General features: G+C 40.7%; 2 protein-coding genes across 3 annotated transcripts; one reads left to right on the top strand and one right to left on the bottom strand.

Annotated features, from left to right (window-relative positions):
* Positions 1-2055: 2055 nt before the first annotated feature.
* On the bottom strand, positions 2056-10984 carry vps16 (VPS16 core subunit of CORVET and HOPS complexes). 2 transcript variants are annotated; one of them, XM_060868827.1, is made up of 22 exons: positions 10923-10984; positions 9686-9774; positions 9384-9475; positions 9160-9288; positions 8812-8956; positions 8597-8712; positions 8294-8416; positions 8038-8093; positions 7375-7559; positions 7206-7282; positions 6950-7081; positions 6489-6652; positions 6126-6234; positions 5808-5942; positions 5572-5680; positions 4632-4729; positions 4135-4239; positions 3973-4050; positions 3672-3841; positions 2893-2989; positions 2687-2790; positions 2056-2603 (listed from the first exon to the last, which is right to left on the bottom strand). In XM_060868827.1, exons 2-22 carry the CDS (start codon positions 9753-9755, stop codon positions 2459-2461), a joined length of 2439 nt encoding a protein of 812 aa, XP_060724810.1. In that variant the 5' UTR covers positions 9756-9774; positions 10923-10984; the 3' UTR covers positions 2056-2458. The 2 variants fall into 2 exon arrangements, with proteins under 2 accessions (XP_060724810.1, XP_060724809.1); XM_060868826.1 differs by lacking the exon at positions 10923-10984 and adding an exon at positions 10157-10352.
* Positions 10985-11360: 376 nt separating this feature from the next.
* On the top strand, positions 11361-14801 carry LOC132844932 (protein boule-like). The gene is made up of 11 exons (XM_060868836.1): positions 11361-11487; positions 12095-12217; positions 12354-12445; positions 12555-12615; positions 12945-13017; positions 13100-13263; positions 13492-13575; positions 13779-13832; positions 13923-14054; positions 14289-14372; positions 14572-14801. Exons 1-11 carry the CDS (start codon positions 11470-11472, stop codon positions 14737-14739), a joined length of 1053 nt encoding a protein of 350 aa, XP_060724819.1. The 5' UTR covers positions 11361-11469; the 3' UTR covers positions 14740-14801.
* The last annotated feature ends 1123 nt before the right edge of the window (positions 14802-15924 follow it).

Raw genomic sequence — 15924 nt, 5'->3', positions numbered from 1 at the left:
AATCAACGACACGAACAACAAATAGTGGGCAAAACCTTTCTCTATTACGCAAATGGTGGTGACAAAGGTGATACTATTTACTATATCTACAGAAACAAGATAACAAAAGACACAAAGGGAAAACGAAACATGAGCGGTGCCAAAACAAAGAAATAAACAAAGTCATATCCACAAAGCGAATAAACACAAGCATCCAGATGCCGAACGAGTGACTAACAAGTCACATACACAAAGTGACCCTCAAGTCACGTACACAAAGTGACCCTCAAGTCACGTACACAAAGTGACCCTCAAGTCACGTACACAAAGTGACCCGCAAGTCACGTACACAGTTACCCTCAAGTCACATACACAAAGTGACCCGCAAGTCACGTACACAAAGTGACCCTCAAGTCACGTACACAAAGTGACCTGCAAGTCACGTACACAAAATAACTAACAAATTGGGATACATGAACAGTCTGACATACTAAAACCGAATGAACAATAGAGCCCTCTAACAAATTAGCACACATCTTCTTTCTCCTTCTGTTTCTGTCTCTGTTTCTGATTCTAATCCTGATTCTGATTCTGGTTGACTGGTGGATCGACGGGTGATGTCACACAGGATAATGAAGACTGACAGGCGATGTCCAATGGTAGGATCTGAAAAGATAGATAGTGGAGCAAAGAGAGAGAGAGAGAGAGAGAGAGAGAGAGAGAGAGAGAGAGAGAACTTGAGAACAAGAACAAGCAAACCAGCGAACCCACAAACATAGTTCGTAACAGTAAGTGTGTGTGCGTGTGTGTTCCTCGTATGTGAAAACATACTTGGCAATAAAGACCTTTCTGATTCTGATTCTGATGAGAAAAGGATCCAAAATATGCAGGAATTTTGTCTCTAGGCCTTACGATTCAGCAGTTATGAACATGAACATAATTGGATTTTTGGACTAGACACACCAAAGTTGCTATAGTAACTTCTAAGACTGGCCTCTACATGTGTGCCAAATTACATAACTTTCCTACGTACGGTTCTATGGGCTGCCATTGACTTCAGTGGCGGAAGAGGAATAATAATATTAATAATAATAATAATAATAATAATAATAATAATAATAATAAAACTAACGATAACAATAGGGTGTCTACGCTCCTTCTGGGCTTGACCCCTAATAATGTAAATAATAATAATAGTAATGATAATAATGACACTACTACTACTACTAAAAATAATGTAAATAATAATAATAATAATGTAAATAATAATAATAGTAATGATAATAATGACACTACTACTACTACTAAAAATAATGTAAATAATAATAATAATGATAATAATGTAAATAGCTTAGTGGTTAGCACGTTCGCCTCACACCTCCAGGGTCGGGGTTCGATTCCCGCCTCCACCTTGTGTGTGTGGAGTTTGCATGTTCTCCCCGTGCCTCGGGGGTTTCCTCCGGGTACTCCGGTTTCCTCCCCCGGTCCAAAGACATGCATGGTAGGTTGATTGGCATCTCTGGAAAATTGTCCCTAGTGTGTGATTGCATGAGTGAATGAGAGTGTGTGTGTGTGTGCCCTGTGATGGGTTGGCACTCCATCCAGGGTGTATCCTGCCTTGATGCCCGATGACGCCTGAGATAGGCACAGGCTCCCCGTGACCCGAGGTAGTTCGGATAAGCGGTAGAAGATTAATGAATGAATGAATGAATAATGTAAATAATAATTATACTAATACTACTACTATTAATACTACTACTACTACTACTAATAATAATGAGTATTGAGCAGTTGTGAATCATTCTTCATTTATGGATGCCAAATTCATTCATTCATTCATTCTCAGTTACCTACTTGGTTAGGAAGCAGGAATCGTTTATTTGTCACATTTACATCGTAATGCAAATCATTCCCCTGTTCCTGCACTGTGGTTTGCCTACAAAATGACATGAATTCCACAGTCAAATAACATTTCTGTATTAAAAGGTGTAAACTTTAATGAGTTTAATATCGTGAGAAAAACCACAAACATCAGCACGAAATCATTTCAAAATAAAACAGCACAAATACAACTAATCACAGTAACAGTTTAATTACACTTGATTGCTTTCCAAGTTATAACACAAACATAAAGAAGTGGAGGAAATTCATTTATACAGACAGCAAGAACGATGGATCAGATGGATCATAATCAGTAAGTATAGGAAGTGTGGCATAACTGCAGTTTTAGTAAAGATTTGATAATAGTTGGATGAATGAATGAATGAATCCAGCTTGAGGACATGCTCTCTTTCTTTTTCCACCCTATAGTAATGCACAGAGTTTCCTGCAGGGTCTGTCTCATTAAGTGCATTTTGTAATGAAACTTCATTACACAAGCTCAGAGCCCTCTGAAGTGTCCAACACCGTGAGCAGAAGACAGGGAGAGCGCCGATCGGATCACTATTTGGCAAAGGCCGAAGTCATGTGATGTTCTGGTTCACTTTTTGGTGGCGGTGGCCTTGGCACGGTTTAGACGCTCTACCAACGTGCGGTCTGTGGCTGGCGAACAGTGAGACAGGACAGTGATGATCTCTCCCTCGTTCCTCCGCTCAATAGCTGCATCTGCTGCCCCTTCCAAATCGCTGGGAGAAAAAAAAAGAGAAATACATAAATTGATATTTAAAAAAAAAAAGTGACTTAAAATAAATAAATAAATAATCCTTACCCTACTGCTAGATGGGCTTTGACCTTCTGCTCCGGTGTGACTTTTAACACATATTTCTTGGCCTCGAACTTGTTGTTTCGTTTCACGCACACTTCAACAAAGGGCTGCGGATGAGATGAGGAGTTCAGTAAAGTCCAGCAAACATCACAGGACGGTTTTTTTTATATACAATTCACAAGGATTACAAAGTCTAATTTTCTCTTTACCATGTAGCCAATGGGTGATTTCTTGCTTTTGGCAAATTTCTCGAGTTCCTCCCAGTCTGATTTATCAGCCAGTGCTGTCAGCTTCAGCCACCAATACCTGTGAGAAACAAACACTAATGTGACTTACTTACTGTACACAAGCTACACACACACTCTCTCTATATCTGTCTCTCTCTGTCTGTCTGTCCGTCTCTCTCTCTCTGTCTGTCTGTCCATTTCTCTGTCTGTCCGTCCTTCTCTCTCTTTCTGTCCGTCCGTCCGTCTCTCTCTCTCTGTCTGTCCGTCTCTCTCTCGCCCCATCTCTCTCTCTCGCTCCGTCTCTCTCTCTCTCTCACCCCGTCTCTCTCTCGCTCCGTCTCTCTCTCTCTGTCCGTCTCTCGCTCTGTCCGTCCGTCTCTCGCTCTGTCCGTCCGTCTCTCGCTCTGTCCGTCCGTCTCTCTCTCGATCGCTCTCCCTGTCTGTCTGTCTCTATGTCTGTCTGTCTGTCTCTCTCTCTGTCTGTCTCTCTCTCTCTCCGTCTCTCTGATCATGGTTCATGTGCAGAAATAAGGTGTAAGGTCATAAAGTTATATAATCTTAGTATTTTCATGACCACTGACACAGATGGCGCAAATGTAGATATTATTTATTTATTTATTATTATAAAGTAGATGATGCCCAAAAAAATATTTCTCAGTGCTTTGAGTGTTTTGTGTGATGTTTTAGTGATCTGACTAATGCCTAGTTTGCAATATTACGCCATGTACCTGAATCTTTACTCATCACAGACAAACATGTACCTCTTATCAGGCACCCTGAAGTCCTTGTAGAGCTGCTCGGCTTGCTTGTGCAGACCCAGAGCGAGCAACGTGCTCAGAGTGTCATGCAGAGAGAAACCCGTGACACATTCGCCCTTCTCCTCTTCCAGCTTCCTCTGGAAACGCAGCAGACGCATCTCCTCCTCTGTAGCCTGAACAAAAGATCCCAGAGGACAATCGCAGATTTGATATTTTTTTTTAATCCTTCTCATTTTTCTAATATTTCTTCGAGACGATGAATGTTCTTGTACATGTACACGTATAGTCACATTGTATTGCTCACCTTGGCAGCAAATTCATTCCTGGCTTTGCTGTACTCATCTACTGCACTTTGTAATAAAGACATTCGAGCCTCCAGCCTCTGTCAAAAACACACAAAGAATTCATTCAATTCCAATGACACCCAAGTCTCTTAATGAGACTCTTAACTCTCTTCAAATCCTACCTTCTCTTTGTAACTAGCTTTCACATAGAAATTTCCCAGTTCCTGGTGATCGTCATCTTGATTAAAGAGATCCTTAAGCGTTTCCTGTTCCTGATGCTTACAGAACTGAAACACACACACACACACGCACAAACCAGGAAGTGAAACACGCAAATCCAAGCTTAGAGAAACACTAAGCAGAGGTGGGAGTAAGTCACAAGTAAGCCGAGTCATGAATGTCAAAAGTCAGTCACGTCGAGTCTTTAATATTTGTCACGCAATTCTCAAGTCTCAAATTTGCGACTTAAGTCTGACTCGAGTCAAGTCGAGTCCCCCACCTCTGAGTCATTTAACTCAAGTCCGAGTCAAGTCTCAAGTCATGAATGTCAAGTCAAAGTCAAGTCGAGTCTTTTTTTAATATTTGTCAAGCAAGTCTCAAATTTGCGACTTAAGTCGGACTCGAGTCAAGTTATATGTCATATCTCTGACACTAACAGACGTTGCAGTGTGTATCGTACCTGTCTGTAGAGACTCAGGGCCACTGGCTGGTTCCTCAGAGTCATGAAGAAGTCTCCTCTGTTCATCTCGTTCTTCAGGTATGTTACCACTGTGTACACTGTGAAGGGAAGAGAAAGATCCAGCAAATGAATTAATATGATCACTTATGTGATGTTAGTGCAGCTGTACGCAGTCCTTCTCTCACCAGCTCTTAAAGTTCATTCATTCATTCATTCATCTTCTACCACTTATCCGAACTACCTCGGGTCACGGGGAGCCTGTGCCTATCTCAGGCGTCATTGGGCATCAAGGCAGGATACACCCTGGACGGAGTGCCAACCCATCACAGGGCACACACACACTCTCATTCACTCACGCAATCACACACTACGGACAATTTTCCAGAGATGCCAATCAACCCACCATGCATGTCTTTGGACCGGGGGAGGAAACCGGAGTACCCGGAGGAAACCCCCGAGGCACAGGGAGAACATGCAAACTCCACACACACAAGGCGGAGGCGGGAATCGAACCCCGACCCTGGAGGTATGAGGCGAAGTGCTAACCACTAAGCCACCGTGCCCCCGCTCTTAAAGTTAATGAGGAAAAAAAAGTCTAGGTTTCTAAAAAGAAATCCCCACAAAATGTGCTTCCTGAGTGGGAAAAACTTTTTTTTGTCACACAGAGTCACAGTTTAAAGCTGTAACTGACACTGGAGACTCCTTCCATAAACCTTAAACTAAATATCTCCTTACAGAAAAACACACCAGTTACAAAACAGCACAATTGAATGTTTTTATTATTAAACTTCCCTGCTGATATTGTGTTATAAATAATAGGACGTTACTCAGATTTTTTTTTCCCCCTATATCAAGCAAGACTTTTATAAACATGAGGTTTGTAGACGTTTCAGTAATATCGGGTTGCGTATGAAGTATCAGTGTGTGTTTGTGTGTGTACCGAGGTCCGTGTCTCCACTCTCTATAGCTTTGCTAAGTGCTAACTGGCTCCTCTTCATCCTCAGCAGCAGAGGAACTTGCTCACCAGAGCGAGGCTCAAACTCCAACAGCTGAGAAAGAGGGAAGAAGGATATGGGAAAAAAAACAGAAAAGCATGTGGCCCAAACTAGGTGAGTGAACAGAAGTCAAAGAGCCAGCATTGTGTGTGTGTGTGTGTGTGTGTGTGTGTGTGTGTACCTTTATAGCGAGTTCGGTGCGTCCGCACTCGTAGGCTTTATTAGCGATCTCTGAGTAGGAGATTCCAGCTGCATCGCCCAGCTTTAAACTGACAGTCTTTGCAATGACCTCATCAGCCTCCTCCTTCTGCTGCACCTACACACACACACACACACGCATCAGCTGTCTCCATCGCATACACACTCCCAGCACTATCTATAATTATTCTAATGTGATCCAATCTATTCAGTGAACTAAAAAACATTTGGCTTGATGCTAAGGGCGATCGAGGGAACCACGGCCACTCCGCCTCAGTGTGGCTCTGCCTCTACGCCGTACCTTGCAGCAGGCCCAGTGTTTGAGCACTCGACTCACACCCTGATACTCTGGAGTTTTCAGATAGCGACAGATCTCGATGGCCAGAGGGTACAGCTTGCGATATACTAGTCTAAAAAAAAAACAAAAAAAACAAAAACAAAGGAATAACAGAAGACGTTTGGAACAGAGTAACACAATATATACATAAAGAGATAACATAATTTATTTCGATATTCAGTATTAAATACCTTATTAACACAAAAGTAATTGCTTGTTTTTTAAAAAAATATTTTTATCAAACTTTTTATCCCAACGTAACAAAGCCATAATAACAATAACAAACCGGCAATAACGAACACAAAAACTGACGGGATTTTGTCTCACCGGTCTGTGAGCACTTGAACGGTCATCTGTTTGAACTGGGTGTGTGTGAGAGGGATGCCCACGGTGTAATCTCTCACTGCATTTAACACTCTGAGGTCTCGACACATGCTGACAAACGGCTCGGCGGGAAAATTGCTGAGAAAGCATTTTCCGAAGGAGGCCGCCTGGGGGGGTGGAGGGTAGGGGAAGAGGTTATATTAAGCGATATATTGAACAGAAAAAAACCTTGAGCTCCATAATGAACAAATCTCTTTGTGTGAACAGGCTTTTAGACGTTCGAATGTTCAGTCTTTGATACTAGGAGTCATTTGGTGCGACTGGAAACTGTCCTAACCCAGAACGTCTTCGTGAACTTAACCGGAATTCTCAGTAACATTGTTGATGATCTGTTATCAAACAATAATGATATTAACTTATCGTTTTCAAACCCCTTTACAGCCCCAAGTACACAGTTTACTCACCCTCAGGAGTGTTTTTTGCGTCTCTGGCTCATGCTCGTGTCCTGCTGCCTCCACACACTGCCTCACCGCCTCGCTCAACAGATCCTGCTCCTTAATCTCCCTCAGATACTCGTCTGCCTTCTGGCTCTCTTTCTACACATATAATACACCGACTCTCGCGTCACATAGGTCGCCGAACGAGATCGTCCTTTACTACACCGGTAAAATCAGACAGCTGTAAGAATAAAGCGCCGTCAATATTCACCAAAATTCCCACCTCGTATTCTTTGTGAGCTTCCAGCAGCAGTGCTCCAGGAGCCATGGAGGCGATCTTAAAGATTTCCTCACAGGCAGCTACAAAACAACAACGTGACAATTTGTGTATCGTTTGATATGTCTATAGATGTGTGTTTCAGAAAGTGTGTGTGTGTGTGTGTGTTTCGAACCTGGGACTTCCTGCAACAGTTCATGATTTGTGCCGTTGACAATTCGAACGCCGTCCAGCTCTGGGACCAGAACCGAGTCGTCATCGAGGTGGTACGGGATGGTGTCTTTACACACTCCTACGACCAGCAGGTACCGATCCCACATGATCACCACTGAGGGCTGCTGACTTCTCGGCCTGCGGCACCTTTATAGAACGGAGAGCAAGACGGGAAAAAAAATTACTTTCTCCAAAACCTAGTGTTCTGTAAAAAAAAAAAAAAAAACCTTTTCTTTAAAACAACGTATTTGATGTAGTGGCCTGGGAAAATTCTTTGCGTACTATTTTGTTTCTACACCGTATACTATATATATACATGCTGTAACTCTGAACATTACATTCTGACTAAAATATGTTTACATGCATCTATAGAAAGGTCCAGCATTTTAAATTCTGGTGAAAAAAGGGAGAAATTTAAAGATTCCTTTCGAACCGTGTTGCAGGACGCCGCCGGGTATTTTAACTGGAAACTGATTAGAAACAGAAATGCCTTGATTTATCAAACTGAGTCCAAAACTGAATTTTTCATGGTTTTTAGCTTGTTGGAATTTAGTGACATCTGAACGGTTTTCCCAGACCTCCACACGGGACGACGACGTGTCACGTAACGTTTTTATGCACCTACCAGGCCATCTGTCTGGGTGGATTTCTGACTTTAATCTCTACTTCACTGAGTTTTTCCTGCACACAGAAAATGTTAAGTGAGTTTTCTGACCTTTACAGCAACGACAACGACAGACGGCTAAACCGTGTGCCACGGCGCCACCTTTGGAACAATAAATAGCTGTGACTGGTTACATGGTGGCGTGAATGTGAGGTAAAAGAATTCAAGAATGTATAAATTCATATAGGCTTCTTTCACTGCTGTTTTCATTACACACCCTCAGGTTGCTGGAGCCCATCCACACGTGGCCCGAGTCAGTGAACAGGGCCAGATACTTATAGCTGAATGACACACACATGTGTACTATACTGGTAGCCTGAGGAGAGAGACCTGGAGGGCTCTGGAACGAACACACACACACACACACACACACACACACACACACACACGTCAAAGATGTGCGATTATGACGTTCACTCCGAGTGCTGATCTGCACATATACATGCAGTGTTTTATTTAATGACTATAAATTGATATGAGGGTTTTAGCATGTGAGTGTGTGTGTGTAGCAACTTCTCACCACTGCGGTGCAAGTGCCGTAATCCAGAATAAAAATCTCAGCACCGTTTGCCACCAGCACTTTACACTGTCTGTCCTGGGTAAGCACTGCCCAGCAGGATGGCACCCCCTGGAGACCTGGAGTAAAACAATAAACACAGAATGATTCGAACAAAAGACCTAAACAGATACTGCAGAAAAAAAAGAAAGATATGGACAGAATAACAGGGTGTTCACCTGGTACCTCAGGTAACCTCCTCAGCTTCAGGTCATCAATGTTTGTTGCCAGGGTAAAGCGGGATGCTCCTGTTACTATGGCAACTCCAGTTCCATATGGTGAATGGAAGACCTTTGCCTCCACAACCTGGCTCTGTCCCACCTCCTATTTCAAGAAAGAATTGTCACTTGAGCGGCGTCTTAGTTAAAGCTCGAACCTGATCTATGCTCTTTAGTTCGTCTTTCATTTAAAAATAACGCACTGAGCCCTCTGTCTAAGGCTAAGCAAAGGGACAAGTACATGTGAAATCATCCTGAGACATAAGAACGCATAAGAGTGTCGTGTGCATGTCTGTCAGAACTGCTCACGTTGCCCATGCTGAAGTGTCTCTTAAAACTGCCAAAGAGGTCATAGACAAGAACAGTGCCGTCTTCCTGGACGCACAGGAGATCGTCGCACACCGTCCATCCCAGTTGCTTCACCACACCGCTCTTCCACTGCGCAGAGACAAACACGTTAATCACGCCCGTTCCAGGAAAAACAGAAACATGCTCTCACTTCACAGCGGTCCATCTTTCACATCGGTGTTTACCGGAAAGCTGCCGAGAGCCCCTCCGGAAGCAGAATAGATCTCTAACTGGGGTCGAGCGCTGGGAGAGCGTCGCTGAGGCTCCCTCAGAAGAGCTGAGACATAACAACAGGTGTAAGAGTTAACAAAGAAGAGGATCGACAACAGAAATATTGTTACTCTGGGGATGAAGTTAGGTTTAAAATCAAATCTTGTATACATCATTAGTTTGTCAAACATCTTGTGAATCATAAACCTTTACAGACTTACACATAAATAAGTCAAATATATAATATTATAAAGCAGCTCCGGTGTCTGTGACTTACCGATCGGCCCACCGTATGGAGCTGCAGCTATTAAACAATCTCTGAGACCATCCTTCAGGTTCCAGCCCATCTCATACAGCTCAATCTTCCTGTTTATGGCAAGAAACATTCATCATTGATGCAACAAGACGGACATTTTGTGTGTGTGCATCTGTGTGTGTAGGCTACAGATACAGACAAACATAGCAAAATAAAGAAAGAGATTATTTCTATAAAAATCAGTAATAAAACTTGAAATGCTCCTCATCATTCCCAATTGATGATGACGTCACAAAGCCAGTCACGTGACCCCAGTCTCATGTGACTTGCTGAATGATTTGCACAAATTCAGAAGTAAATTTTCCAAACCACTCGCTTTTCTAACACACCGTCAAACTTAACCGCATTTACACCTCATGAACTTTAGTTTTAGCTGTTTATCAGGTTCCTAATGTACTTTAATTAGCGTTGAAGATTTTAGCTGTTTGTTACCTGTAAAAATTCTCTCCAAGAGGATTCCAGTTAGCCGTGACAAAAGCCATGTTTTCCTTTATATTTCGGAGCAGATGCGGATAATTTCCTTGTCAGTTTGTAGGTTTTATTATTATGCTAGTTTATGGAATTTGTTATTCAGTTCCTCCATCATATTTTCCTTCTACTTCTTCGCCTGTCACACAATCATGGTGTCATACGTTAACACTGCACGTGCTTGCGCCCTCTGCTGTACAGACAAGGAAATCACATGGTCTGACTTTGTAATTTTTACTTTTTCCATTTATTTTTTTTTCCATTCCATTACTTTTAAAATATGAATATTATACATTGCACTTAACAAAAAATATGAATGTTGATTTAGATCCTTAATGAGAAAACAAGAGTCCACAATAACAATGGAAAACTCAATGAGAGTACCATTACTACTATTTTATCTCCTCGTTTATAGGGTAACCCTGTAGAGACATTACTTAGTAAATTACTGTTTTTATTTGTCATTGTAGTTATTTGGATGAATAGCAAATAACAAAAAAAAACCTCAATGTAGCACAACGTAAGTCAGAATATCAAGAAATGTCAGAAAAATTGTCTAAACATTAATATTTCTAACATAGTGTCATGCACACAACTGTCCAGTGACAACTAAAGAAATGTATTATACACATGTATTAACATACACACACACTCACACATTCTCACACACACACACACACACACACATATAGTAATTAAACCAAGTCTGAGTTTGTAATAATCTAATTACCAACAATTGTCACGTTACCTTCCTCTTTCCTCTCACATTTACAATTATTTAATCTGTATTTAACAAATGTTGTATGTTGTAGCACCTGAAACAGCATAAAACAATAACAACAAAAATAATGTTGTTTACTTTCACAGAGACAAAACATTCGCTTTCCCGCTTTAGGATAAAACGGACGAGTCCATTCTCGCGTTCTAGTGGGGGGAAATCAATGTACGTTAAATTAACTAAATTATTTCCCCTCTCATCTTAATCCCTTTCTGCTATAACTACAAACATATTTGACACATTTCGTCTATTTATTTACTTTTGTAATCGATCTGAATGCTTATTTCATATTGTACTTTATTTTTCGACCCCTCTTCTTGTTACGTGCGAAGATCTCAGCGGTGTTTTTTTTTTTTCCTCGATTTTTTTTTCGAGTTTATATACGAAAGTCCGATTTAGTGTCTTAGATAGTGTTAGACATTCGTATTAAATATATTACGGGTTTTGTTTTATGTTGTAGTTTGCTTTTAAACGTCGAACCACGTCAAGTCTGTTAGAGATGGAGAGCGAGACAGGTGTAAGTGCTAAAGCTAAGCTAATTAGCCTGCAGATATCTAACGGTCATTTCGCCGTTAATGGTTAATTAACTCTTATTTGTATGCTTGTATATATGTTTGTATGTGTACATATTTATATATGTAGCTTGCGGGTTAACGTTATATATCTATAATATGTAATAATGTGTCTTTTAAAAAAATATATTTTCATAAACGGAGTCGAGTCTTTAGAAGAGTCTGAGGTGATTCAAATGTTTATGATTCAAATGTTTATGAAGTATAAAGTTAACCCATTATAATTATCCCAGTGTTATGATATTTAAGAATCACATTTGTAAGCTTTTTTTGTGGTACGATTAACAATAACAAACTCGACCTTAACATAGATCTTTAATCGTGATGTGCCGTTCGCATACGAGTCGGTTCGTGGAATCGGTTCACACAGGTGGGCCGAATTGAAGTAGTTTTATTATAGGAGGCCATCTTTTATCAGGACCAAAACGTTATCTGTTTTTCCTCTCTCATTTCTCTGTCCCCATTATTTGGCATGATAGATTTCCTCATCATAACCAGATGTAGGTTAGCGGAGGTCAGTGATTGTGTGTTTCTTTTTTTGTGTGTATTCAGACACAGACCAGCTCTCCTTCAGTCAGTCCGGCACCTCTAGAACTGACCAGTGCTCTTGACCATGCTTCGCACTGTGGCACGGTCATACCAAACCGCATCTTTGTAGGAGGTCTTGATCTCAAAGTAAGTGTGTACTGTGAGCTCTTAATCACTGTATACCTTAACATATGTCTATGTTTGAAATATAATATCCAGACAACACAGAGATGTGTCTTTGAATCTCTGACCTGTGTGTATGCGTGTGAATTTGTGTGTTTAGACTAATGAGAGTGATCTCAGGAGGTTTTTCTCCGGGTATGGAACAGTTAAGGAAGTGAAGATTGTTACTGATCATGCTGGATTGTCAAAGGGGTAAGTGCATTCTCATTGTTTCATTATATGTGAATTAACTGAATGAAACTGTAGAAGCTCATTTCTTCTTTTGTATCTTCCTTTCTCTTTATCTCTCTTTTTCCTCTAGGTATGGTTTTGTGACCTTTGAGACTGCAGAAGATGCACAGAAAATTCTGCATGATGCTAGTGTATGTGTTTGTGAGAATATATCTGATATGTCATATATAGAGATTTCAGAGCACTTTTGTAGGCCGTAATGCAAATGCCGTAAACGTAAACATGTTACAGTTTAAGCTAGAAATATTTATATTCACATATTTATGTAGGATATATCATGTATATTCTGGTATAAATATTACATAATACAAAATATTTAGTTTTTTAGTGTTTGCAACCAGGTAATTGACATTGATTAAACTGGGAGGCAACTTATCTGCGAATTCAGTGCATTCTTGATCTGTATAAACAGATCAGTTAAATGTCAGCCTCCTAGTCTCTTTCTCCTTGTCTGTTTCAGGCTGGTAAATTGTGTTTTCGAGATAAGAGGTTGAACATCGGACAGGCCATTCGTAAGCAAGTAGCCATGCGCTGTACGAATCATTACATCACATGTGTGTTTGTTTGACTGTACATCCGTATCAGAGTGCTGTATGATGCTGCGTGTTTTTAAAGCAGGTGGTTACAATGTGGCAAGTCCCAACCCACCTGTGGCTCTCCCAGCACCGTTTGGCACCGTGCACCTAACCACACCCACTGGATATCCCTATACCTACCACAATGGAGTGGCCTATTTCCACAACCAAGAGCCAAATATACACCCATCTCTCTGGCCTGCTGTAAGTTTAACACACAAACATTACACCCATTGTCAAATACATACACTCTCATTATACATACGTATGCTGTAGGTTTACTTGCACGTTGCCTACATAAGGCTTCCAGAGTCCAAAAAATTGTAAATGCAAGGATATGTGTATCTAATGCGTCCTAATGCTCAAACAGGTTAATTACTCTCAAAATGTATTGTGCCGTAATTCTGTATTTTGCTGTTTTGTGTTTATTAGTCACACACAGCACCCGGATCTCCAGTCATGGTGGCTCACTCTACTCCTCCTTTTTACACTCCGCAAGCCTGCCCCCAACACCAGGTTAGTGTGCACAGTTACATGAACATCAGAATAATAGAAGGACTTTAAACAATGCACTGTTTAAAGGAGAGAAAATAAAAACATTTTATAAAATTAGGACCAATGTATCAGCAACGAAGATGATTCTATTTTAATACTGAGACGAAATGCAGTAACTTCAGAATTGGTTCCTTTCAATTGGCATTTCTTTTTCTTTCACTCAGAGCTCTTCCCAGTATGTGAATGGACACGTGCCTTGGGCTTTTCCTCAGGTAGAGGTGTGTGCTGTTGCAGATATACTAGAATCAGTTGGTCACTAATCAGTCATTTTTAGTGGATATGTGTGTATTCATGTGTGTGTCTTTTAGTCCTCCATCCCTGTGAACCTAAATCCTTTGTTATATGTCCAACCTGCTGAGTTGATGTATCACCCAGTGGAGCCTATCGAGAACGGGTGTGTTCGGTCAGCTGTGCCTCTGATGGAAGCTGGTGTTCCTGAGGTATATACACACTTTTCATGATCTTACAGTTCTAAGTATAGTGTTTGTGTCTCTGTCTCTATTTGTAATGCATTAGAGCACATCGTATTTTGCTGTGTATTGACGTATCACGAATTTAGTGACTCAGTGATGGGTACCACAGATAGAAGTAATGGGATAAAACATGCACTGTACATTGTAATTGCTGTATGTATGTAGAGGTTGTATTATTTTTGTGTGTGTGTGTATGAGCAGGCATATATGGATCACCTGGTGCAGCCACCGTATCAGGTTTGTTTGCAGAGACCGCTGATTCTCCCTCACGGTGATGGAATGAAGGTGAGCCTGCTCATTATTATAAAGCACTTTTACAATAGGCAGGTCTCCATCAGAAGGCGTTAGATTATTAAAATCTTTCTGGCTGTATAAATGGGCAATAAATACAATTTTTGGTGATATTTTGCAAACACTGGCACTCTTTATCTGACACGTGAAATGTAAAGGACTGATAAGTGTGTGACGCTGTTCTTTTTAACAGGAGCAAAAGTTCCAGCCTGTGAGACGAGGCTTCTCTCACTCTGCCGTCCACCCGAGACCCAGGTACTGCCGTGGCCCCCGTTACACACACCTGCGCAAAGAATACCGGCCTGATCTTCGCACCTCGCCTCCTCCTGCATCCTCGCCCACACAGGATGCGCTGAAATAGAAGGGCTTGGTCTGTTTCCTCATCTCACTACTCAATACACACCTGTCAGTGCGTCTAACTGAAACACACTCTCGACCAAATATAAACCCCAAACAGTCATATCTACTTGCCTAACAGAATGCCTGTGCTTAATAAAAATGCTCTTAATAAATTTCAAGATGTCTTTGCTGACACAAAACACAAACGTCTAATAAGCTTTAATCTAAACCTCGATACTACAAAGCCAACAAACACACTATCTCCATCTTATTTATACAAAGCAAGTGTACAAATGATACAATACATAGAACAATGAACAAAGAACACAAACTAGCACCTCGAGCAAGCTTTATTCCCAAAAAGGGAAATAAAATTGATTAAACCGACATATTACCAAATCTAAATCTGAACTCTGTGTTTATAGTCTTAACAAGAACAAAATGTGTGTAAATCAGGTTTTTAAACCCTTTATATCGACCAAGATATAAAAACAAGCTTCAACCTGAATGCCAAAGCACTTTTATGTCAAGACAAACACAAATCTCTCTCTCTCTCTCTCGCAGTTGATTAGTTCTCAATTAAATTAAGTCAGTTCTCAATTCTGATTGGTGGATTAATTTGATTCATTTTCTTAATTTAAAAAACAGCAGGTCTGACTCTGTTGTTCCGGTTAAACAGTAAATGCTTTCAATCTAATGTGCTTCCTTAAAGAGACTTGTATAGCGAACGCTAATATACAGAAGGAGGTGTTTATTTAACACTTTAGGAAGAAGTCTCCAGTGTAAGAGCTTTGTCTGATTGTGCATTCAAAGTTAAAGCTGTAAGTTTTCTGAAATGCCTTCTCTGCCTCTCTGCCAATAGTCTCGGCTCTCATTAGGACAAATCTGCAGTAAAATACACTTTATATAACTTATTTCCATCAGCATGATTTCTTTGATTCCGTGAGCATCTGATTCTTGCTCCAAATTCTTTTTGTTCCCCGTTTACCTCTTGGATGAAAATGGAAAGTTGCTTTTTAAAGAAGACTTTTATTGGAAGTCTGTCGATTCATCCAAAGCTATTTAGCTATAAACGTATAACGAATCCACATAACTTATTGACCGTTTCCGTGTCCAAGATTTGTAATTGTAATTGGACACTCTGCTTATCATGGCAATGATGAATCTACACTTTGCAGGTTCAGTCAAGAATTTAAAAAAATGGCCA

Source organism: Tachysurus vachellii, chromosome 4, assembly GCF_030014155.1.
Source record: "Tachysurus vachellii isolate PV-2020 chromosome 4, HZAU_Pvac_v1, whole genome shotgun sequence".
NCBI classification, from domain to species: domain Eukaryota; kingdom Metazoa; phylum Chordata; class Actinopteri; order Siluriformes; family Bagridae; genus Tachysurus; species Tachysurus vachellii.
The sequence above is the reverse complement of the archived record's forward strand: the minus strand, read 5'-3'. Positions and strand labels throughout refer to the sequence as shown.

Coding starts and splice junctions, on each gene's coding strand:
- vps16 (XM_060868826.1), bottom strand. CDS start 10,206: ATGGCTTTTGTCACGGCTAACTGGAATCCTCTTGGAGAGAATTTTTAC. Junction 9,476..9,685: donor TCCATACGGTGGGCCGATCG/GTAAGTCACAGA, acceptor GTTATGTCTCAG/CTCTTCTGAGGGAGCCTCAG. Junction 8,417..8,596: donor ACGGCACTTGCACCGCAGTG/GTGAGAAGTTGC, acceptor TGTTCGTTCCAG/AGCCCTCCAGGTCTCTCTCC.
- LOC132844932 (XM_060868836.1), top strand. Junction 12,218..12,353: donor TAGGAGGTCTTGATCTCAAA/GTAAGTGTGTAC, acceptor TTGTGTGTTTAG/ACTAATGAGAGTGATCTCAG. Junction 13,833..13,922: donor GGGCTTTTCCTCAGGTAGAG/GTGTGTGCTGTT, acceptor TGTGTCTTTTAG/TCCTCCATCCCTGTGAACCT.